The sequence below is a fragment of the Mya arenaria genome, chromosome 4 (assembly GCF_026914265.1).
Source record: "Mya arenaria isolate MELC-2E11 chromosome 4, ASM2691426v1".
NCBI classification, from domain to species: Eukaryota; Metazoa; Mollusca; class Bivalvia; order Myida; family Myidae; genus Mya; species Mya arenaria.
The window spans coordinates 6,634,322-6,660,726 of NC_069125.1; the positions used below are offsets into that span (position 1 = coordinate 6,634,322).

General features: G+C 37.2%; 2 protein-coding genes and 1 non-coding gene across 3 annotated transcripts in view; 1 reads left to right on the top strand and 2 right to left on the bottom strand.

Annotated features, from left to right (window-relative positions):
* Positions 1-937: 937 nt before the first annotated feature.
* LOC128230232 (N-acetyllactosaminide beta-1,6-N-acetylglucosaminyl-transferase-like) lies at positions 938-2,647 on the top strand. Its single transcript, XM_052942329.1, has one exon. The coding sequence runs from the start codon at positions 1,167-1,169 to the stop codon at positions 2,478-2,480; it is 1,314 nt and encodes a 437-aa protein (XP_052798289.1). The 5' UTR covers positions 938-1,166; the 3' UTR covers positions 2,481-2,647.
* A 129-nt stretch (positions 2,648-2,776) lies between these two features.
* LOC128230230 (twinkle mtDNA helicase-like) overlaps positions 2,777-26,405 on the bottom strand; it is a 29,355-nt gene continuing 5,726 nt past the window's right edge. Inside the window, exons 4-14 of the mRNA XM_052942328.1 lie at positions 25,844-25,994; positions 23,951-24,129; positions 23,099-23,270; positions 22,480-22,601; positions 18,917-19,088; positions 13,630-13,764; positions 13,281-13,354; positions 12,570-12,684; positions 9,301-9,486; positions 6,727-6,855; positions 2,777-4,620 (exon numbers count right to left, since the gene is read on the bottom strand). Coding sequence (XP_052798288.1) covers positions 4,456-4,620; positions 6,727-6,855; positions 9,301-9,486; positions 12,570-12,684; positions 13,281-13,354; positions 13,630-13,764; positions 18,917-19,088; positions 22,480-22,601; positions 23,099-23,270; positions 23,951-24,129; positions 25,844-25,994 — 1,600 coding nt within the window. The 3' untranslated portion in view covers positions 2,777-4,455. The remainder of the gene's footprint in view (positions 4,621-6,726; positions 6,856-9,300; positions 9,487-12,569; positions 12,685-13,280; positions 13,355-13,629; positions 13,765-18,916; positions 19,089-22,479; positions 22,602-23,098; positions 23,271-23,950; positions 24,130-25,843; positions 25,995-26,405) is intronic.
* Positions 16,813-17,005, bottom strand: LOC128233112 (U2 spliceosomal RNA). The gene has a single exon (XR_008260611.1). It is a non-coding gene; the product is annotated as a U2 spliceosomal RNA (small nuclear RNA).

Genomic DNA, 26,405 nt, shown 5'->3' on the forward strand with positions numbered 1-26,405 from the left:
ATGAACATAAACCTATGCTATATCAGATGAATAAGGTTTGACAAAAAACCCCATAAAAATCACAGACAAATTGAAACAAATTCTACCAATAACACAATAAAAGCATCTTTGGCTAAGATCAAATTGATCCATACTTAGATATATTTAGGACTAGTACACACTGTTTATGTAGTATTTCTATTCTAAAAACTGAACTGTGCATTCTGAAATTATTTTTTTTACATTTTGTTACTTTTTTTTTACAATTATGATATCAAAGCGTAACACATTCTATTTGATAATTGTCCCGAGATTCGTTACAGAAAAAAACTTTTTTTGGTGCCAATCAGGTGAACAGTCCCTTTAAGACGTCTGTCTTCATAAGTATTTTCTAATATTGAGGCCACTTCTCAGCCATTGATTTATTGGTAACATAAATAGTAAGTTCCAATCAGCCTATAGGTAAACACCTTATGCGTTTAACATAGGAAAGTTGGCTTAAGTCGAGCAATTTTCTGGCAATGGATATACTGAGGAAAGAGCTTAGAAAAAGTAAGTATTACACTACATGTACATGAGAATATTTGCTATCATATGATTAATCTTGATTCATCTTGTTTTGGAAAGAAGACAAAATTTAGCAACTAAAATTTGTGTACAATATGATTTCAAAAAATATATTTTTTAAATAAATGATGAAAATGTTTACCATACTCTTGCATGTTTATCTTTAAGCCACAAAAAAATCTAATTGTAATTTCACCTCTCTCTCTCTGCTCTCCCTCTCTTTTTCTCTGCTCTTCTCTCTCGCTCTGCTCTTCTCTCTCGCTCGCTCTCTCTCTCTGCTCCCTCTCTCTGCTCTCTCCCTCTCTCTCTGCCCCCCCCCCTTCTCTCTGCTCCCTCTCTCTGCTTTCTCTCTCTCTGCTCTCTCTCTCACGTCTTTCTGTGCAAAATTTAATACATTCTTCCAAATCTCAATCACCAAAACCACAAAAATCTCAAGAAATGATAACATGATTTTAACATATAGTAAAGAATTTGACCTCTAATTCTCGGTCAATCAGGGGTTAATGTGTAGCTTGACTCTCATGTAGAAATTAAGTGATAAATTTCGCCAGTTTTTCTTGGCATGATTGTATAAATGTATCTTTAAGCAAAAAAATATTATTTAATAAATTGCACTTTTCATGGAAATAATGAGAAATGTTTTCTTTGATGTTACAGGATGGTGCAGAAAATACCCTTATATAGCATTCCTAATATTTGTGGGGATAATACTGTTCCTTAGATACCCCAAATATGGTCGCAGTGATTCCAGTAAGATTGAAAAGGCACAAGACTATGTCCAGTCAACAGTTTCCAAGGATTTTGAGAATGATAACATCAAAGCAGGTGGAACTTGTGACATGGATGAATATCATAGTTCAAACAGACGAATATGTGATATCGTTATGCATTACGTCAACCAAGGGTCCAGGGTCCCTTCAACCATAAGTGACCAGTTAAGCCATAATACTGATTGCAGAATTGAAAAGGTAGAAAAAAGCTGTTTAGACATCAGGAATGCTTTTATCTATAGAAAGAGTACATCTGAATTTGAAAATTCTGATTTTCCTCTCGCTTATGGAATAAAGATTCATACCAACGCAAACCAGGCATTTAGATTGTTGCGTTATATTTACACACCAAAAGATGTATTTTGTATTCATGTTGATGGAAAAGCACCACCCAAGATATTTCATTCCTTCAAGAGGATTCAAAAATGCTTCAATAATATTGTTGTAATAAACGAGCCTGTTACCGTAATATACTCTTCCATACGACAAGTGGAAGCGGAGATGAAATGTCTAAAAGCAGTGCGAACGTCTCATGTCAAGTGGAAATATTACATTAACCTAACAGGGCAGGAATTCATGCTCAAAACAAGAAGTGAAATTGTGCAATTTTTAAAAATCCTTAACGGCTCCAACGACATAGAAAGCTACCAGATTCCGGCAGGAGAGCTTCACAGATTAGGTCAAGTTCATACTATAGGAAATAACAAAATCTACCGCACAAAACAACAAAAAATTCCCTTTCATATTGATATTAAAATGCAGAAAGGCAGTGCTTATGGAATGTTTAGCAGGGACTTTGTGGATTTTGTCCTAGATCACGTTTTTGTGAAAGTATTCATGAAGTGGTTAGAAGATACTTATGCACCCGAAGAAATTATTTGGGCCACATTAAATGCGTTACCTTCCACTCCAGGTGGAGATATTGAACAAAGACGTTACAGTAATGGCAAATACCATTCAAGAGCAGTGATTTGGCGATCAGATAAATCTAAATCGTGCTCTGGAAAATATGTGCATAATGTATGTGTTTATGGTGTCGGTGATTTACCATGGTTACTGGATAATAAATACATGGTGGCTAACAAGTTTTACGAGGATTACGAGCCCGCAGCATTGACGTGTCTGGAATCTGCTATGTATGATAAACTATCTACAGGAGCATAACAATCGATTGTTTTCATGTTGATATTATTTCTTAAATAATTTGTTTTGCACTTCTGTTATCAAGAATAATTATATTTTTGTTTGCAAATGAACTTGGCATTTTATGTCTTTGATGCATTGAATGATGCTGGGTTTAAAGTAGCAAACATCTGACAAGTGAATTTTATATCGAGCACAACATCACTCAGACTGTTAATCAACTTCCAACATAAAAAGAAATTGTCTGCAGTCAACAGTGATATGGCATATACTTTGACCTATCACCATAAACAAACTACTAAAGAGGCCGGCTCAAATCCCGCAAAGCATCTATACATGTACAGTTTGAATTGGTTTCACTTCAACACTTAAACAGAAGCTTTAAATAACTCTCACAAGGTCACAAACAAATATCTTCGAAGTGCGAAAAACTTCAATACTGCTTTTGGGGCGGTACTGGAATAGACTCTTTTCAGCAAAATGACATTATGAACATGATATTATAAACTGCTTGATGAGTATACTTGGCTTATTTTTTTTTGCAAACAGTAGTTGTATTTTAACAAATGCATGATCAATATTCATGTTCAATAAAAATTATTTTTTGCAAAAAAAGATCAATGTCAGAAGATAAAATTTGATACAAGATATTTTTGTCTCAGTTTTCCTATTATTTCAAGACATGTATTTTTACAAACATTGGGGTTAAAGCAAAACAAAACAAGATTCAAAAACAACAGGTCGATTCATCAAACTTTGTAAAAGTTAACAACATTGTGAACGTCTACATTGTTAACATTTAGAATCTCTTCTGCTCTGAAAGTTTAATATGGATATTCCTTTTATCTGTAGTATTTCTACCAAGATTTGAGTCAACGTTTTCAGTTGTACTCACTTTATATTAATACTTGAGCACATCATGAAATATTTCATGTTTCAAATTTAACAACATATCGTTAATCAAGTTGTTCACTTTAACAAAGTTCTGAGCAATCGGCCCATTTTTTAACAACACAATGATAATGAGACACGGATAATATTGATATAGGAAGAACACAGATATAAAGCACCTTAACAATATAATACTAATAAATTTACTGGGAATTTGCTATTCTACACAAGCACATGTATAATCTACAATGCAACCGTACAGCATATGATAGCAACAAACGGATAAAGGTCTTACAATAAATTATGATGCAAGCATCAAATATAACATCATAGTTTCTTTGACTGAAAAAAACACCCAGAATGGTGGCACAAACTGTGGCAGGTTTCGACAATGATAGGTATTTTCAAGATCATATAAGTTACTTTTTGTGTAAAAGTTTTCCCCCCACCTTTTAATGACCTTTGAATTGTGAGAATAGCTAAAATATGACTCAAAATTTGCCAATGTATAATTCAAACACTGGCCAAATTTTAAAAGAATAAGACAGCATTTAAACGTAATTGTACTTACTGACTTGATAGCAGTTGGAGAAAAGTTTTTTTCGATAGTTGAATTTGATTCCATTGTTGTGTGAAAATAGTATAATTTTTGGGATTGTGAAAGGGGCTGAAATTGGGCCCCATTTTCTCTCAAAAACCCCCCACTAGCTCCACAGAATAAATTTAATAATAATAAATTTAATAAAAATCTAGCAGATTAACATAACATTTGGCACAGAGAGTCTTGTAATTGATCAACATGTAATACTACACTCAAGGTTTTTCTTGAACACAACCTATAGCATTCACCAAAAAACCCCAGCACATTTCTTCGCAAAACATTTCACACTTCAACCATATAACCACTGAAGGATCACAATGCAACTTGTTAATATATAACAACTTAAACTTCTGAACACATCATTATGAACAGCACTGGCGCAAACAATTAATATTAAGAACTAACAACACATCTAGAGCACTTGCTGGGAATCACACTTTGAAAGTCACAATAGGAGAGCTTTTTCCGTCAAAGGAAACCGTGCAGCAAAAGCTGTCCATGGTTTCAGTCCTTGTCGCCATCTATATCGCCATATTGAAAAGACTCATCAACACTCTCTGGCTGCTTTGGTTTGGATTGTTTCTGTCTGCCGAGGAGAAAGCTGTTGCTGGCTTTGTCAAAGTTCAGTTGGATCATTCCTAAGTCACCATCGAACCTGTTCTTTACCACCTGTAAGTATGTAATAGAGAGAAAATAATGACTGAGTGTTGTCGAAAGTTGGTTGTTTGATCCCGAAATTGGTAATAATCAATTAAAATTTTAAGAAATTGATTTTCGCTAGCATATAAGAACTTTTATTTGAAATTCCATCATGAAATTGGAATTTTTTGCCCAAATTAAGTATTTTAACCCCTTAACACTCTTGATGGATTTGACTACAATTAGTGTTATTCTCAAAATAAGTTGATTTTTCTGATGGACCAAATGTTTCACTTAATTATTTGTGCATATATAGGTTAGAAACAAATTTTGGCAACTGATCCTTTCCCTTAAGGTTTTCAGTTTGGCTTATAAAATCGATGATAAATAAAACTAACTATTCCGATTATTTTGATCGTTGGTAATGGTATGGGTCTGATTTTCAATCTTTATTAATAGATACTGCACCCATAACCAGAGTTATGAAAATGGGAGTTTAGCAGACCTCGTAAAATGTTTCTTCAAATCTGAGATGATCACCTCAAAACTTACTGAATTTCTACAAGTATTGTTATTTGTAGGAAATATATCGAATAAATAAAAAATCTAATTCGAAGGATTTCACAAGAATAAACTATTTTTATTGTAAGAAACTGTTAAAGATGTGCCCTTAGAAATGTTCACAGTACTGTACTGGGGATAGCCATATAATGTACTGGGGATAGTTTCAAAGTTGAGCAATGTGTGTGCTGGCGATAACATGTAAAATGGGACAAAAATTGATAGTAACACTGTTAATATACATTATACATGTATATGTCTATTTCGAACTTTCAAATAATCAGCAAAAAGTGAGAGTACAATTTGATAAGAAATTATTGAGCAAACTTTAGTTAACATGAGTTTGATCCATGCTCTCCTAAATGAACGTATATATGCAAGCTGCGTAAATATCAGGGTTGGTCACAATACATTCTTTCTCACTGAAGTGAACGAGCAGAGACCATTATTCTAATACCAACATTGACCCAAGCTTAGAAAAAAGCTTTATGTGTTTCAAATTTGATCACAATATCTCATTCCCTACTGGTGACTTTCTGTTTGCAAAAACGTACCTACTTGATTTACAAAGCAATATTATATATATGAATAGCAAACACCACATACATTCTTTGGCCATATGTTTTGTGTTACTCAATAAATCCAATTACGGGCGTATTTCAAATATTTACCTCGAACAATTTCCCTCGAGCTCGCGTATAGATAATAGCCGTAATCATTATCACAGTCTTGTTTTTCTAAATACATCATTACTATCCTCAGTCCACTTAATAGCTATCCCCTGTGCAGTTATTTATTTGCTTCATCTATCCCCAGTACACTGCCAGGGCATCAAAAGGTATTAATATTTCCGTAACAGCAAAAGATATCATATTGATATTTTACACATTACTAGATTATGTAATTACAATGAAATCGCTCGATTCAATTTTTATTCTTATTTTCAATTTGTTGATTTATGTTTGAAATTGTACCACATAAATTAACATTTGTGAGCGATCATTCAACTTTCGGCGAAAATTGTGCTATTATACAAAAGAGGAGACACATTTCCATCATAATCGTATATTGCAAAGTATCAAGTAATTCAAAACTCTTCGATTTTGTTAAATATATCACCATAAAATACAAAAAAATGATAGAAAACTGTCCATGTGTCAAAATCAAACGCTTATTTATTGATCACTTTTTGAACTATATCTGGTGTCCGTTCCCACACAGTGCACACGCCCGATGCCTGTGGTGTATAAAAAATCCGTCGGGCCTGTCAAAATCGGCAGACAGTACGCCCGGCGGGCCTATGATTTTTATGGACGAATACTTGCTTTATTTCACAAAAAATACTGGATTTTATTTTTCGTGTCCGCAAAATTTAATCATTAAGCGCTAATTTTAAACAGGTTAACTCAGCTAAGACAGTGACAAAATATTCTTTTAAACATGTAAAATGATACACAATCAGCCTCATACTAGCTCATATTGACAATGCTAGGCTTGTCTTGTGGAAATAATGTATTTGCAGATTTTGTGACAATCTGGTGTCTAGCCCCTTTAAGATGTGTACCAATACTTTACCTGTATGTACTTTTTGCCCATGACTTTGACCAGTCTCTGATCCTGAATAAGTATCACATTGTCTGCTTCCTGAGTGACCTTGGCGCTTCCAAATATGGCAGCAGTGGAAAGCTCCTCCCCTTCCCGCACCTGACCAATCAGAGAACAGTATCAAGTCACATGATCAAATCATAATGGCATTTTGAAATAAAACACCAATGGAAAGCTCTTCCCCTTTATGCACCTAGCCAATCAGAAAACAGCTTGAAATCATGACAGTATCACAAAGCAAACATGAAATAAACAAATGTTTGTCACTTGACAACATAGCAAATAAGAAAAAGACAGCATAGCAAATAAGAAAAACAATCTAAAATGAAATGACAATAGTCAACAAATCACATTGGCTCTCCTTCATCTAACACCAGCAGCCGGTCAATATACATCAGCAAAGGTCAATGTAACACCAGCAGCCAGTCAATATACACCAGCAAAGGTCAATGTTACACCAGCAGCCGGTCAATATACATCAGCAGCAAAGGTCAATATACATCAGCAACCGGTCAATATACATCAGCAAAGGTCAATATACATCAGCAGCCTGTCAATATACACCAGCAAAGGTCAATATACATCAGCAACCGGTCAATATACACCAGCAAAGGTCAATATACATCAGCAGCCGGTCAATATACACCAGCAAATGTCAATATACATCAGCAGCCGGTCAATATACATCAGCAAAGGTCAATGTAACACCAGCAGCCGGTCAATATACATCAGCAAAGGTCAATGTAACACCAGCAGCAGGTCAATATACATCAGCAGCCGGTCAATATACACCAGCAAAGGTCAATATACATCAGCAGCCTATTAATATACACCAGCAGCCGGTCAATATACATCAGCAAAGGTCAATGTAACATCAGCAGCCGGTCAATATACACCAGCAGCCGGTCAATATACATCAGCAAAGGTCAATGTAACATCAGCAGCCGGTCAATATACATCAGCAGCCGGTCAATATACATCAGCAGCCGGTCAATATACACCAGCAGCCGGTCAATATACATCAGCAGCCGGTCAATATACACCAGCAGCCGGTCAATATACACCAGCAGCCGGTCAATATACATCAGCAGCCTATCAATATACATCAGCAGCCGGTCAATATACACCAGCAGCCGGTCAATATACATCAGCAAAGGTCAATGTAACATCAGCAGCCGGTCAATATACACCAGCAGCTGGTCAATATACATCAGCAGCCGGTCAATATACATCAGCAGCCGGTCAATATACACCAGCAAAGGTCAATGTAACACCAGCAGCCGGTCAATATACACCAGCAGCCGGTCAATATACATCAGCAGCCGGTCAATATACATCAGCAGCCGGTCAATATACACCAGCAAAGGTCAATATACATCAGCAGCCTGTCAATATACACCAGCAAAGGTCAATATACATCAGCAGCCTGTCAATATACACCAGCAAAGGTCAATATACATCAGCAGCCGGTCAATATACACCAGCAAAGGTCAATGTAACACCAGCAGCCGGTCAATATACATCAGCAGCCGGTCAATATACATCAGCAGCCGGTCAATATACACCAGCAGTTGGTCAATATACATCAGCAGTCGGTCAATATACATCAGCAGCTGGTCAATATACATCAGCAACCGGTCAATATACACCACCAGCCGGTCAATATACATCAGCAAAGGTCAATATACATCAGCAGTCGGTCAATATACATCAGCAGCTGGTCAATATACATCAGCAACCGGTCAATATACACCACCAGCCGGTCAATATACATCAGCAAAGGTCAATATACATCAGCAGCCGGTCAATATACACCAGCAGCCGGTCAATATACATCAGCAGCCAGTCAATATACATCAGCAGCCAGTCAATATACATCAGCAGCCGGTCAATATACATCAGCAGCCAGTCAATATACATCAGCAGCCGGTCAATATACACCAGCAGCCGGTCAATATACATCAGCAGCTGGTCAATATACATCAGCAACCGGTCAATATACACCACCAGCCGGTCAATATACATCAGCAAAGGTCAATATACATCAGCAAAGGTCAATATACATCAGCAAAGGCAGTTAAAAATCACTTTTTATTTCTGTGTAATAAAATATAATTTTAAACCCCACAGACTCAGAATGTAAGCCAGAATTGTTATTCAGCTGTAGGGGAATGGGCCCTGAGGGATCTTTCAAAGGGGAATTTCACATCAAAAAGGAATTTTAAATGCACACAGTATTACTTATTCATATGTTAATATCACATGTATATATTATTTAATGCCAATTTATTTATATTAACATTTCATACAGGTACATTTTAACTTGTGACTACAGATATTGCCAAAGAATAATGCCTCTATTATTTATGGTCAGATGTTTGTCCATATTTTTGTTCATGGAAAGGACAGACAGAAAGGGACTCAAAATAAGGTGAAATATATATTTTTTAAGATGGGAAATTGAGCAAAATCAAGTTCCAAAATCACTAGTTAGACAGCCCTGAGGCCAGTATCATAAGCCCTTTAACCAAAAAGGTTCCAAACCTTTCTAGGATGCAGTATGAGTGTGACATGGCAGTTTTTCTCTGTAGCAAACTGTCTGAACATGCTGACAACAAGATCCTGTTTTATCCAGCGGTTAAACTCTGTATAGTCCATGCCCATCATAAACTGTAGGTTGTCGATCACCACATGGCTAATGTCGTGGATGTAGACGGCCTGAGTCATCACCTACAAACACATTTACAATTCCTATTTCATGCTTTTTGATGGATTAATAATTGTGAATTATATCCAGATTAACTCACCATTTGAAACAAAGAGATTATCTTAACATTTTTACACTGCTTCTCCCATTTTAGCCTTTTTTTAGTAGGACAAGTTAAAACCATTTTAATAGTTTTTTCTTTTTTTCAATGAACCCCCTATCGCAAACCTAAAAACCTAAACGCATACAGCGCTGTGAAGAGAGATTCAATGGCACCATTTCTTTTATAACAAAATTTGGCTAAGATTTTCCAATTAAGAATCAATTTATTATTATTTTTGGTGAAATCTAATCTTGAAATGAAGAGGGATAATGTTTGTTTCAGTGTAAGATTGCAGTATATCTTACCTTGTGAGCACCAATAGTTTCACTTGAGGCAAAGCCATTCATGAAATATAACTTTCGGTGCTTAGTGAAATGTATTGCTATCTTACACTGAAGCAAATAATTATCCTCCATATGTACAAAAAAATCTATATTTCAAGGCATTGTACATACTTGTATGTCGCTGTCGTTTTTAACATTCTAAATCAAGTGCCAGACCTTAATTAAAATGGAAGTCTGGTATTGCTTCTGAAAACTTTCTATTATCACATAAGTATTTGTTTATACACACCTCTTAACACTGCAGTAAGTCATTCGAGTAATTGCTGCTTGAGAATAAAATTACAATGAATGTAACACAGAAATATCTTTTTCCAAAATATTAACCAATGAATTTAAAATTCCAATAAAACTTCTAAATCCAAATGGTTAAGATAACTTTAAAAGGTAAAGGAAAGATTCAACTTGTGACCCTATGATGAACATTTAACAAAAGCTCTGCAGAGTTTTTTTAGTTCAAAACTTTATTATTTTACAGCGATTGTGAAGAAAGTTTTAACAAGATATGTTTGTCAAACATTATGCCCCCCCTGAGCGCCATGTAGTCAGGATTATATGGACAATTAAATGAAATATGCATGGACTGAAATGACAGCTGATTTGTTGCCGTTAAGGCAGTTTTAAGATTATGACCATTAAAGTGTGAGGAAAGAGTGTGTTATGACCATGACCTTTGACTCTATTAACTCAAAATCCAGTCATCAGCTGGTCACCAGAAACCTAAATGTCAAGTTTGAGGGCCATGGGTGCAGGCATTGTCAAGTTATCACTCAGACAACCTTTTATCATTCAAGGTCACTGTGACCTTACTTTTGGCCCAATGACCGTAAAATCAATAGGGACCATCTTCTGGCCAGGCCCAACCTCCAAGTCAAGTTTGAGGGCCATGGGTGCAGGCATTGTCGAGTTATCACTCGGATAACCTTTTACTATTCCAGGTCACTGTGACCTTGACCTTTGGCCCAATGACCCCTAAAATCAATAGGGACCATCTTCTGGCCAGGCCAAACAACCAAGTCAAGTTTGAGGGACATGGGTGCAGGCATTGTCGAGTTATCACTCTGACAAACTTTTACCATTCCAGGTCACTGTGACCTTGACCTTTGGCCAGATGACCCCCAAAAACCATAGGGGTTATCTCCTGGTCAGGCCAATTCTCCAAGTCAAGTTTGAGGCCCATGGGTGCAGGCATTGTCGAGTTATCACTCGGACAACCTTTTACCATTCAAGGTACATGTGACCTTGGCCTTTGGTCCAATGACCCCCAAAAACAATAGGGGTCATCTACTGGTCAGGCCCAACCTCCAAGTCAAGTTTGAGGGCCATGGGTGCAGGCATTGTCAAGTTATCACTTGGACAACCTTTTACCATTCAAGTTCACTGTGACCTTGACCTTTGGCCTGATGACCCCCCAAAACATAAGGGGTCATGTACTGGTCAGGCCCAATCTCCAAGTCAAGTTTGAGGGCCATGGGTGCAGGCATTGTCAAGTTATCACACGGAAAACCTCTAACCATTCAAGGTGACTGTGACCTTGACCTTTGGGCAGATGACCCCAAAAAACAATAGGGGTCATGTACTGGTCAGGCCCAATCTCCAAGTCAAGTTTGAGGGCCATGGGTGCAGGCATTGTCAAGTTATCACACGGAAAACCTCTAACCATTCAAGGTGACTGTGACCTTGACCTTTGGCCAGATGACCCCAAAAAACAATAGGGGTCATGTACTGGTCAGGCCCAACCTCCAATTCAATTATGCGAGCCATGGGTGCAGGCATTGTTGAGTTATCACTCGGACAACCTTTTACCATACAAGGTCACTGTGCCCTTGACCTTTGGGCAGATGACCCCCAAAAACAATAGGGGTCAGCTACTGGTCAGGCCCAACCTCCAAGTCAAGTTTGAGGGCCATGGGTGCAGGCATTGTCATGTTATCACTCGGACAACCTTTTATCATTCAAGGTCACTGTGACCTTGACCTTCGGCCTGATGACCCCCAAAAACAATAGGGGTCATCTACTGCTCAGGCCCAATTTCCATGTCAAGTTTGAGGGCCATGGGTGCAGGCATTGTTGAGTTATCACTCGGACAAGCTTTAAAATTAATTTACCATTAAAGGTCACTGTGACCTTGACCTTTGACCTGATGAGCCCCAAAATCAATAGGGGTCATCTACTGGTCAGGCCCAACGGACCGACCGACCGACATGCCTGTGCAAAGCAATATACCCCTCTTCTTCGAAGGGGGGCATAATTACTTATAGTAAGTCACTCTTGTTGGCACGATTTTAAGTCATAGTGTGTCTTTTGTTGTGGGGAAACCAGGGAACCCGCAAAAACCCCACTTGTCTGGCTTGGTGACCACAAACCAAACTCGCATGCACCCAGGCCAGGAATCAAACCAGTGTTGCCGAGTTGAGAAGCGAGTGCCCTAACCAGACAACCTGTAGAGCTTTTTAGCAACAAGCATATGTTCATACAGTTTTTTTTTTTTAATCTGCTATGTACAAGGTACATGTGATTAAAAACTGTCTACCATTCCTGGGTGATAACCAGTTATAATCATCAATGAAACTTCCAATTGTGTATCAAACCTAGGACCCTCTGATCCTGAATTTCAATGTGGTAACCACTCGGCCATCGCCTCAACTGAGAAAATTTTTACCTCCAGCACTTTATCAATGTTTTGTTGACCGAAGTACCGCATGAAGTACATGGGAAGTCGGGAAAACTCTCCGTACACTTCGTCAAAGTCCTTGATATGCTTCGTCATGTTACGACTGAAAACATGAAATTATAAATTTTATGTCCGAAACCTTGCCATCAAAATGGGGTGGCCAGGTCATGCTATGACTGAAAAAAGTCAAAGACATTCATCTATAGATCAGCAACCTGATGTGACCATTGTTTCAACAAATACTGAGGTATGAGGGTTTTTTGATAAATAAAACCCAGTCATTTTTGTGTTCAAGACATAAAATTACATAAAGTGACCATTTTAATAAGTTTGGAGTAAACTTATTTATTTTAAAACAATTGCAAAAGAAGTTATTACAACATTATATTAATCAATCTCGTTGGCACAATGTTGCGTGAGAGTGTGGTGTTGTGTTGTGGGGGAAACCTGAGTACCCGGACGAAACCCACTTGTCCAGCTTGGTGACCATAAATCAAACTCACATGCGCCCAGTCAGTGAATCAAACACTGCCTAGTTGAGAAGACTGTGCACTAACCACTGTGCTAACCGGACAACAGATATGTTAATATTTTTTTCCCAATGAGATGAACACATTCATACATTCTCTGATTTTCACATCAAATTATGCCATGTTAGAAAGAAGAGTGAAAATTTGTACACTGAAGATGACAACTTACCCTGCAAACTGTTGTAGCATACATTTGATAAGCCGGACATTGTTGATTTCAAAGCTACCCCATAGAGTGTTCACCTTTTTACAAAATGGATACCACATAAGATTATATATTCATTGTCATAAATTAGTCTGTTGTTGGTATTCTATTTTTGATATCTTTGGTAACATACTTTTAATATATAAAATGAAACCTATTAAAATTCTATACATCTCTGTTATATTTCAAAGTCTGTAAATGTTTAATTAGCACAGCATTCTATTGGTAAGAAAATTCTTTAATAACAATACAATGTGTACGAAAATAAATTTCATGATTTTTTTTACAAAAGTCAGACAAAATGTTTCCCAACCCCTTGCATGCAGAGGTCCAGTGAGTATTCAGACACAAACGTTGTCTTCCCTGACCCCGTTGGCCCTGTAAGGACTGTCAACTCCCCACGCCGATGCCCCTTTAAGATCTCATTCAACTTCTCATAACGTTTCCACTGAAATAAAAAAAGATGCCAGTTTAATCTTTATCAAAGGTAAAATTGTCATTTAATTCCTAAACAAGAGATGTTTGTCAAACATTATGCCTTTGACTCTATGAACTCAAAATCCAGAGTCATCAGCTGGTCACCAGAAACAAATGTCAAGTTCGAGGGCCATGGGTGCAGGCATTGTCAAGTTATCACACAGCCAAGTTTTTTCGTTCAAGGTCACTGTGACCTTGACCTTTGACCCCTTAAATCATAAGGGGTCATCTACAAGTCAGATGCAACTCCAAGTCAAGTTTGAAGGCCATGGGTTCAGGCATTGTTGAGTTATCACTCTGACAACCTTTTACCATTCAAGATCACTGTGACCTTGACCTTTGGCTCTGTGAATCCTAAAATCAATAAGGGTGATCTACTGGTCAGGCTTAACATCCATGTCAAGTTTAATGATCATAGGTTCAGGCATTGTTGAGATATCAGTGGGAGAAAATTTGTTAACTTTTTTGCGTTAAAGGTTACTGTGACATTGACCTTGGCCTGATGACCCCCAAAGTCGATAGGGGTCATCTACTGGGCAGGCCCAACCTTCATGTCAAGTCTGATGACCATAGGTCCAGGAATTGTCGAGGTCGCTTTCAAGGTCACTTTGACCTTGACCTTTGACCCCTAAAATCAATAGGGGTCATCTACTGGTCAGGCCCAACCTCAATGTCAAGTTTGAGGGCCATGGGTGCAGGCATTGTTGAGTTATCACTCGGACAACCTTTTATCACTCAAGGTCACTGTGACCTTGACCTTTGGCCCAATGACCCCTAAAATCAATAGGGACCATCTTCTGGCCATGCCCAACCTCCAAGTCAAGCTTGAGGGCCATGGCTGCAGGCATTGTAGAGTTATCACTCGGATTCTTTTACCATTCCAGGTCACTGTGACCTTGACCTTTAGCCCAATGACCCCTAAAATCAATAGGGACATATTCTGGCCAGGCCCAACCTCCAAGTCAAGTTTGAGGGCCATGGGTGCAGGCATTGTCGAGTTATCACTCGGACAACCTTTTACCATTCCAGGTCACTGTGAACTTGACCTTTGGCCAGATGACCCCCAAAAACCATAGGGGTCATCTCCTGGTCAGGCCAATTCTCCAAGTCAAGTTTGAGGGCCATGGGTGCAGGCATTGTCGAGTTATCACTCGGACAACCTTTTACCATTCAAGGTGACTGTGACCTTGACCTTTGGCCAGATGACCCCCAAAAACAAAAGGGGTCATGTACTGGTCAGGCCCAATTCCAAGTCAAGTTTGAGGGTCATGGGTGCAGGCATTGTCAAGTTATCACAGGGAAAACCTTGAACCATTCAAGGTGACTGTGACCATGACCTTTGGCCCGATGACCCCCAAAAACAATAGGGGTCTTCTACTAGTCAGGCCCAACCTCCAATTCAATTATGAGGGCCATGGGTGCAGGCATTGTCGAATCATCACTCGGACAACCTTTTACCATTCAAGGTGACTGTGACCTTGACCTTTGGCCAGATGACCCCCAAAAACAATAGGGGTCATCTCCTGGTCAGGCCCAACCTCCAATTCAATTATGAGGGCCATGGGTGCCGGCATTGTTGAGTTATCACTCGGACAACCTTTTACCATTCAAGGTCACTGTGAACTTGACCTTTGACCCGATGAGCCCCAAAAACAATAGGAGTCAGCTACTGGTCAGGGCCAACCTCCAAGTCAAGTTTGAGGGCCATGGGTGTAGGCATTGTCAAGTTATCACTCGGACTACCTTTTACCATTCAAGGTCACTGTGACCTTGACCTTTGGCCTGATGACCCCCCAAAACAATAGGGGTCATCTACTGGTCAGGCCCAACCTCCATGTCAAATTTGAGGGCCATTGGTGCAGGCATTGTTGAGTTATCACTCGGATAAGCTTTAAAATTATTTTACCATTAAAGGTCACTGTGACCTTGACCTTTGACCCGATGACCCCCAAAATCAATAGGGGTCATCTACTGGTCAGGCCCAACCTTCATGTGAAGTTTGATGACCATACGTCCAGGAATTGTTGAGTTATCACTCGGACAAGCTTTGGTCTACCGACGGACGGACCGACCGACCGACATGCCTGTGCAAAGCTTAATACCCCTCTTCTTTGAAGGGGGCTATAATAATATTACTGGAATACCGGTTTATTCTTAAGGATGTTATAACTCCTCATGTGTAAGATCTCCTGAAATTCCCTTGTTTTGAAATTAAATTTTACATTTTACCGGTAACAGAAAGTTAAACATATACAAGTTAAACATATAACATATACAAGTGAAACATATACGGTACATGAATTTTATTAGAATCACTATATCATTACACCATAGTATAGTTAGCTGTATAGTGTTTTTCTATTGAAGTACACCTAAAATATTAGCAACTTCAGTTAATTATTGACATGATTGTTATTATTTCTCCCCTGGTGTGGAGTGGGCCGATCCCAGAGGTTCTGCAATGAGAGGTTGGCCCCTTTATGAGAACGGAGCCAACCCTTGACTTCACGCCTCTGTTTATTCAAGGATTGTTATTATTTCTCCCCTGGTGGAGTGGGCAGATCCCAGAGGTTCTGCAATTAGGGGCCAACCCTTTATGAGAGCGAAGCAAGCCCTTGACTTCACGCCTCTGATTATTCAAGGATTGTTATTTTTTCTCCCCTGGTGAGGAGTGGGCTGATTCTAGAGGTTCTGCAATTCGGGGCCAACCCTTGACGAGAGCGGAACCAGCCCCTGAATTCTTGTTTCTTTTGTTTATCAGATTGTTTATTCCTCCCCTGGGGAGGAGTTGGCCGATCCAAGAGGTTCTGCAATTCGGGACCAACCCTTGATTAGAGTGGAACAAGCCCCTGAATTCTGGTTTCTTTTATATAGGATTGTATCTATTTCTCCCCTTGGGGGGGACTGGGCTGATCCCAGAGGTTCTATAATACTGCACCAACCCGTGACAAAAGTAGAACAAGCCCCTAAATTCTTGTTTCTGTTATATTAAGATTGTTTGTTTATTTCTCCCCTGGGGGGGGAGTGGGCCGATCCTGGAGGTACTGCAATACCAGGCCAACCCGTGACGAGAGCGGAGCAAGCCCCTGACTTCTCATCTGTGTTCAAAAATCAGTTTAATATCGAAGTCCCCCAATGGGGGACGTATCAGATATTAAGCTGATAAGAACAGATACTACACTTTGATCTTAGCCAAAAGGCCGAGAAGCGATACCTGACAAAGGTTGGTCCACGTTTATATAGACAAAGGCTATAACTACAGTTGTAGGATATAAAATGCTTTTGATTTGTATACTAGTTCTTAAACTTTGATAATAAATAAGTTACCTTTCATTTCGAACTACTATTTGCATAATTACATTGATCAAGAAATTCCACATTCATCAAAATCTTAAACCATAATAAATTTATTTATTAAATTGCTTAATAATTGAAATAAAACAGAATTTAGTTGTTTAAACATTATCGGATATACCTTTCAACTGCTATAAATAGCAGAACCAGCTGAGCATAGCAAAGAAAGATTAGTAAGGCAGCCTGTAGAATGAAAGGCCATGTGGTTGTCGTTATTGATTTACTGTGTACACTGATAAAATCTTAACAGGTTTACCAGCACTGATATTTTAATGTTTTGTATTTGGCTAGTTTCATTTGTACACTTTCTAAATCATTTTTCTCAAATAAATAATGTGCTAAATTTCAGTTAAATGGAGATATAAACTTCAAATTTAGCATAAAACCTCATACCTGTGCAGCAAGCAGTGTAAATATTGAATAAAGAAAGACAACTCAACTATCACATATACGTTCATAAGAAAGACAACTCAAATATGACATGAAAACAACTCTTAGTGATATTTATACTGATTAACTGTTAACTAAGACTTTTAAGCAAGAACTTTGAGAATCTCATTTCTTATCAAATTATTTTGATCCTATTTGATTCTTTTATTTTAAATATCTTTCTGATATTGTCATTTTATAATCTATATAATACGTATTTTAAATTGTAATCTCTTAAATAAAGTAGCCAGCTGTTATCAATTTAAGTAAATGAGTTAAATAAATTGTGAGTTGTGTGACCACAGGTTTCAAATACTATTTATGTTATTTATTTTAGGAATGTATGGCTTGATGTCATTATCGGGGCATGAAGGACTCCACGCAGTCTTTGACCAGCCCAATTGCGTTTATATCCCCGATAATGACATCAAGCCCGCAATTCATTACTTTTATTTACACCAATTTGATTCAAGAATCGTTAAAAAATACTTCATTTCATTTAAGAAAACATTTTATCAAATGACGTCACAATAACGCAGGAAAAGATCAACCACTGGAAATCCCTTTTTAAACTTAAAATTGAAACACTTATGGCAACAATACATTTAACATATCATAAATTAACACTTTCTAAAATGTTAATTTATAGTAAACAGAACCTGCTGACACAATACAAACAATAACAGGATCAACTATTTCCATGTGTATTGTTATGCGATGAATTGCGATCTGAACATATCCGAAGATGTTGCATTTATCGGATGATAACCGCAATTACGGAAAGGCAGTTTATTTAAGGAATGGAAGTTGAAGTGTAAATATTATAATTTGATGATTCAAATCACTTTGAACAAAACATTTCTATTATAGAATCCACACAATGCATAATGCCATTCACTTACAAGACTTGTATAACATCATGTCAAACGTTTTCACTCAAGTTATTTAACAAAAATATATATATTGAATTAATTTAATCTAATAAAAAACGGCAAGTTCTTATAAATTTGAGTAAAAAAATTCCATAAATTCATAGTGTGATATTCTATTTATATCACAATAAGATGATTAACAAGGCGTAATACATAAAGCATCACTATATGACGAGCACATTTTCCACCATACTTATATGTGATGAAACATCAAAGGAGGTTACACCATTTATAAATAAAAAATATATAATTATGTTACTTCATGATGATTTTTTGGTGTTTTCAAAAATACAAGAATTTATATTGTCGAGAACATCTGCCTAATCAAGTCTGACATACTTTGGTTTATAAAATAATCTCTGCTTAGATGATCTCAATTCCATCTCTTAAAACAAAAACGACCCTGACCTTGACCCCTGCGACCTTATCAAACTGCTGTAGTTCTGCGTAAACCTCATCGCGCAAATTGAGGGTGGAGAGGACGTCCTTGTGGCTGATGAAACACGCCTGATCGAGCACATCACGTACGTCATCCCCACATTGCACACACTCCAAGGGCATGTGCTTCAATACTGTTGGCCTGTCAAGATAGTAAGGTTATTAGTACTGTGTTTTGATCCCAGTGGTTGTATTCGACTCGAGTGGATTTTTGCAGATTCAGATTTCAAGAGGCGTAAGCGAGGTGTAAGCCGAGTGAAATCAAAATCTGCAAAAAAAACACGAAAGACCAATACGACATTCCTGATCAAAACACAGTACTAATAACCCTTTTATTATATACATTACTGGTAAGGTCACTTAAAAGTCACATGTTTTCATAATAAATGTCATTTTAACGACGCACTATTTTGTTTTACGACTTCATTTTAACATCGCACAATGATACTTGTTATCAGGGCTTCTAAAAGTTTGGAACCTCAATCAATTCGGAGCCGGCAACAACCCCCCACACCTTTAAAAACAAGAGCACCGCGAAACGGAGCATTATACGCCCGAAGAAGATTCGGCTTAAGGTCCTTTTAATGTAGTGATGATTTGTATAAAGTTATTTGAAAATCGCTTTATTAGTTACCAAGTTATGGCCCGGACACGGAATTGCTAACGGACGAGTAACAAAGATGTGGCCCGGACACAGAATTGCTAAAGCTCCCCCATGTTGATTCTAGTCTTTGAGGTATGGACCTGGAAATTGCACGCGACACATCCTTTTAATGTAGTGATGATTTGTATAAAGTTATTTGAAAATCGCTTTATTAGTTACCAAGTTATGGCCCGGAAACAGAATTGCTAACAGACGAGTTACAAAGATGTGGCCCGGACACAGAATTGCTAACGTCCCCCCATGGTGATTCTAGTCTTTGAGTTATGGCCTGGACATGGAAGTACTAACGTCCCCCTCATGGTGATTCTAGACTTTGAGGTATGGACCTGGAAATTCCATGTGACACATCCTTTTAATGTAGTTATGATTTGTATAAAGTTATTTGAAAATTACTTTATTAGTGACCAAGTTGTGGCCCGGACACGGATTTGCTAACGCACCCCATTGTGATTCTAGTCTTTGAGGTATGGACCTGGAAATTGCACGCGACGCATCCTTTTAATGTAATGATGCTTTGTATAAAGTTATTTGAAAATTACTTTATTAGTGACCAAGTTGTGGCACGGACACGGATTTGCTAACGCACCCCCATGGTGATTCTAGTCTTGGAGGTATGGACCTGGAAATTGCGCGCGACACTTCCTTTTAATGTAGTGATGATTTGTATAAAGTTATTTGAAAATCGCTTTGTTAGTTACCAAGTTATAGCCCGGACACGGAATTGCTAACGGACGAGTAACAAAGATGTGGCCCGGAAACAGAATTGCTAACGCCCCCCCCCATGGTTATTCTAGTCTTTGAGGTATGGACCTGGAAATTGCACGCGACACATCCTTTTAATGTAGTGATGATTTGTATAAAGTTATTTGAAAATCGCTTTATTAGTTACCAAGTTATGGCCGGGACACAGAATTGCTAACGCACCCCCATGGTGATTCTAGTCCTTGAGGTATGGACCTGGAAATTGCGCGCGACACATCCTTTTAATGTAATGATGCTTTGTATCAAGTTATTTGAAAATGACTTTATTAGTGACAAAGTTGTAACGCCCCCCCCCCCCCCATGGTGATTCTAGTCTTTGAGGTATGGACCTGGAAATTGCGCGCGACACATCCTTTTAATGTAATGATGCGTTGTATAAAGTTATTTGAAAATTACTTTATTAGTGACAAAGTTGTGGCCCGGACACGGAATTGCTAACGCACCCCCATGGTGATTCTAGTCTTTGAGGTATGGACCTGGAAATTGCGCGCGACACATCCTTTTAATGTAGTGATGATTTGTATAAAGTTATTTGAAAATTACTTTATTAGTGACCAAGTTATGGCCCGGACACGGAATTGCTAACGGACGGACAGACGGACGGACGGACAGACAGACGGACAGACGATGGAGGCCATAACATAATATGACCCTTCGGGCGTATAAAAATGAAAGACCTGTTCAAAAGTCTTATTATATAGAATTGTCACACATTTTCGCGACGTCTTTTCAGTCAATATTTTTTAGCGATGTGGCAATTCGTAAGAGGGCTCTAGAGCCAGCACAGCCGATTCAGATAGTCATTGATACAAGCTTAAATCAAACGAGATTCTCTCGAGTTTTGCGGCGTTTCTAACAAGAACAACTGCGATCGTAATTAACTGTGGCCGACGGTAAGCGGTCAGACGACAAAAAGTGAAACAGTATTATGATTTATTTGCTTAATGCTCCTACAGTAGGTCAACATTCAACTGATAATCTTGAATAATAATATATATAGAGATTTATAATCAGGGCTTCTAGCAATAAGTGTGATATCGACAACGATTTTTTCATTAGTGCAAATTAAAATGACGTAAGCGGCACACTCAGCTTTCCTACTATGTAGTTAATCAAGCGTGTCGCTGTTAATATATGACTAGGTTAATTAATTCGGATTTGTCTTGCTTTCGCGGATTAACAATGACAAATGCATCTTTAAAACTGTTTTTAACCAGCAATGGTTCTTTATTACAATTTAAATTTAACCGTTCATGTAATGATCGACGACGACGACATGGCATATTGCCATGTGTAAATATGGACCGATTTTAACACTTTAATGATCAGGATAGCTGCAAGGACATAATTAACACATATTTGGTTTAATTGTGTCTTCTGCGACCTACCAATACCCGTGATCGGACTGATTGCCGACCTACCAATACACGCGATCGGACTGATTGCAAGCGTCTGCTAATTTACAGATAGGCTATACAGTAATTAAGAGTGATCAGCGTAGTGGAAAAAGCAGCTGGTCGCATTGGTCTCATGGTAACTAAGACACTTTATTACCTATTAGGGGTAGTTTCGAATGTGTGAATGATCCATGAATGTTTGTGTATTACAATTTCTACAAATTTTACTGACTTATTGTTTTGGTTCGAAATTATAAAAAAATGAGAAAATCTCTGATTTTTTTTACACTAATTGAAACTGAAATCGGTCTGGCTTGGTCAAAATCGGTCCAGACCGGCAAATTGCCGGTTTTTAGAAGCCCTGCTTGTTATGACATGACGTCACAAGAGTGGAATATGGCCGTATTGCACTGGAGTGGAATACGGACTACCGTACTTTGCGATATGTATTGCGTGTGGATTTATGTTGGGTATATAACAAAAAGGAATATTTCAAACCATAGTAATGGGAATAGATACAGCAGCACTGTAAACATGATTACCAAGTTTCATGTTAATATATTTAACTGTTTTAAATTGACCCTCCTTTCCCTTACCAAACTATAAAGACCTTACTTTCCTTAATGTAAGTAAATGTAGACCCTTCTGGCTTCTCGCCTTTACCCTTCCCACAATTTCCTTTATATAGATATAAACCTCCTCCCATTTACCTAAATATATAGACTCTCTTCTCATCGAGTTTCTTGGCGAATGGTTTTGTATTCTGCCAGGCTGTTATGTCCGTACCAAGCCAGAGAATAATGGACTCAAACTGCTCCAGGTAAGGCAACAACTGCAGATACATGTAACAAGTAAGTAGAAAGGAACTTTCATCTTTTATTTAATATTAATTCATTTAGCTTGAATGTGAAGAAAGTTGTAAGCCGATATGAACCAGTCTTGATTACGTTTCCTGGGTAAAAACAGGTATTGGTGTCCTTTTAGTGAGGCTGTGAAAAAGTACATCTGGTTGGGAACAAACTCACAACCTCTTAGGTGAGAGACAGACATCTAAAGTTCACTATTATTTTACTTTGCAAATTAGCAGATGATAAAATAAGATCTTTTACAAGCAACTGTTGCTAAAAGTGCAGTTGGGTGGTTGAAATACATGTGGGTTTGTGACAAACGTTGGCAAATATGGTTATGGAATGTAACATTTCCTACCAAAATTATAAAATTTAGGTTAACAAGCATGTTTTAAAATGCAGCCTGTTCTACTACTTGTGGACATTATAATTATTATCTAATTGTCTGATTAAAGCTATCAAAAGTCATATTAGCTCTTACCTCCTGAGGTAGGTGTGATGCATTTTCCAACACAAAGGCAGGAATTCCTGTCTCCTGGAACACCGCCATTGCATTCACCTCTCTGTTTGTTATGACCACCTGTTGGGGCCTCAATCTTCGAGATGTACCTGCCCCTGTCAGGATCTGCCATCCAAACACATCCACTGCCTTCCTGCAAACATTGTTACAATATTTTGATCGTTGTTGCCATCTGTTGCCTCACTCTTCAAGATTTAGCCAACCTTGTAAACGCAAGCCCGCCTAACACATCCGCTGCCTTCCTGCAACATTGTTGCAAGATTTTGATTGTTGTGATCACCTGTTGGGGCCTCATTCTCAAACATTTATCTGCCCCTGTAAGGGTCAGTCAACCTTCCTGCAAACATTGTTATAATATTTCTATTGTTGTGACCATATGTTAGGGCCTAAATCTTCTGAGATTTGGCCACTCCCAGCCAAACACATTCATTGGTTTCTTAGAAACAATGTGACAAAACAAAAGCCCGAATTGTATACTTGTAGTTAAAAATTAACTGAAAGATAACATAGTAATTTCTGAAACAGTTGTAAATTTATAAGTTCTCTAAAATTATAATACTTTTTCAAATAGTGATTGAATTTCATAACATAAATTTACATACAGTTTTACGAAAAAAAAAATTCAACATGAGCAATCGTACATATATACACATTTGTGATTTAATTTTGCCTAAACTATGTATTCAAGCTTATTCTTCATAACAACATTGACAATTTTACTGATAATGGTACATTTTCATAATATTTGGATTTTTAAAAATATATATAGCAACCATTTAAATCCATAATTTTATTGCAACTCTAATATCTCACTTTGGATAGCTGTGTGTGGGCCCTACACTGATGTCCCCTTCCTCAGACAGGCTTCCCGTGAAAACCCTTAGGGACGTGAGAACGCCTTGTGGAGAAAATACTGGAAACACTACCTGATACTTTCCCCCATCTAGCGTCCATCGAACACCAAACTTCTGGAAAGTCTTCTGGTGTAGGCCCTGGGGTATGGATATTTGAAATCAATTATGTCAATCAATAGTTCTGCCATAGAGCCTGATAATGGATAAGCTAAATTGCAAACCCTTGGACATTGATTAATAAAATGATGCGTCAATTTCATAATTTTAGACACATAAAAAGACATTGTTCAAATAAACATTCTTTGGATCTAGATTCCGATGAAAATAATACTCAGGAATAAGATGACATACTAGTATCCTATTGTTAACAATTAGGGTTTAGTTCAAGAGTCACAGTTGGGTGCTCCACCCATACCTTTGCGGAGAAAATCCCTTTTCTGATGCACACTGTCATTTGGTTGATATTACCACAAGCCTGTAAGCTCTGTACTGGTAAAATGCTTTTTCAGTTTGCTCAAATTCTAGATTTTATATAGCAGGGCTTTAAGAATTTTTTTTTATGGCAAGCACCAGTATAAAGTTTCGGGGTTGTTTTTTTCTGATAATTGACATGCAGCTGAACAATTTACATTTTTTCCATCTCAGTATTATTGTAAAATGTCAGTCTTTTTCAAACTAAAATCTTAAAAGAGTTTTATCTTGTTTTAAATTTACACCGAAAAAAAAGATTACATACTAATACTTCTAACGAAATGTCACAATGCCCTTGAATAAGATCTGTAGATAATTTTGTAATCCATTTAAATAATGAAACTAAAACTATTTAAAAGCAATTCTTAAGTCAGGGATTTTCTGACATAATGTAGACCTGTGGCAAAAATTAGCTCCATTCTCAAAGCAATCTATATCTATGAGTAGTCTATATCTTTTCAATCACAAGACTTTCTAATATTATTTTCTTTAAACATTACCTTTAATGTTATATTCTTATAATATATTTTTCATATTGATGTTGATAATATAATAAAACTTCTTTACTATTTTGGTTTATAATATGCACCTTTTTTGCATTTAAACAAAGTTCTATTATGTTTAACAATTGAAATATAAAATCATTTTTCGTAATCATTTCAATAGTAATTATGACAGTGTTTTTATTTTGACCAATTTTAAGCCATTTTTTCACAATTGTGAAAATAATATTCCTTATTTTATAATTTACTCCAGGTCAAGTTTTTAAAAAAAATTGGACCCCAAAATTATTTTTGCATTTTTCCCAATCTGAAAGACCCGGGTCCCATTCCCAAAACAGTGAAAAAACATTCAATGACAGGCCTAAAAAAAAAAATTGTTTGGTTAGGGTTACATCCTTAAAAAAAATAGGTAGGCTTTTTATTTTTTTTTTATTTATTTTTTTTATTAGGTTTTATATAAGAATATAATTTTCATCATTGGAGAATGGTGTTAAAGCTATCTTCTGTACAAGCATTTAAGGTTTAAACTTAATATTAAAAAGCAATTAAAAAAAAAACGATTTTTTTTTTTTTTTTTTTTAGTTTTTCATTTTTTTTTCAAACTGACTATAAAAACGGTAGGGTCGGCGCCTACTCCGTAGGTAGGGTCGGGTAACCCGAACCAAATGTATTTTTTTTTTAGGCCACATTTCAAGTTTTCATACATTAACGTAACAAAGCAAGATATTGGTTGTTTTATATGGAAAGTACTTGGCATAGAAATTCCTCAACTGACACAAAACACTAATAAATTTTATCAATTTTGATTAGGGTACTTTTTGAAAAATCACTGAAAATATTATTTTTCTAAACCATCAAATATGCATAAAGTTACTTACAGACCAATCAAATATAGACAGGAGGTTTTCAAATTCATCATCGGATAGGGCGGAGAAGTCTTGTGCCTGATTGTAGCGTCGTAAAACTTCCTTATGAGGCTCAACTGGCTCTACTTTCACATCGCGAACATCTTTAAAACATTCCATGTGTCTGAAATAAATAAGATATTTGTTAATTTTCTTTAATTATTTAAGAGTACAGATTTTTGAATTATTATTTGTTTACATTGACAAATATTGGAAGTGTCTTTTTCCAGCCAATTCTAAACATAAAGCAAATGTAGCAATAAAGAGCCATTCATGAATAGCTCAATAGGTACAGTGATTTTTTTTTTGGTGCAATTTACTGCCTTCTAAAGGCTGTTTCCCCTTGCGAAAAACTGTCCATTTTTTAAATTATTTTCCTGATTTGATAAAAGTCCATTACGTTATAAAATAAAAAAGCAATCAATTTCTTGAAATATAAACAAAATCTCGACAAAACTTACTCTTTCACAGCATTATGTATGCATAAAAAAGTAAAAACATGTATATTAGCTAGTTTGGCCTGATTTTGTATTTT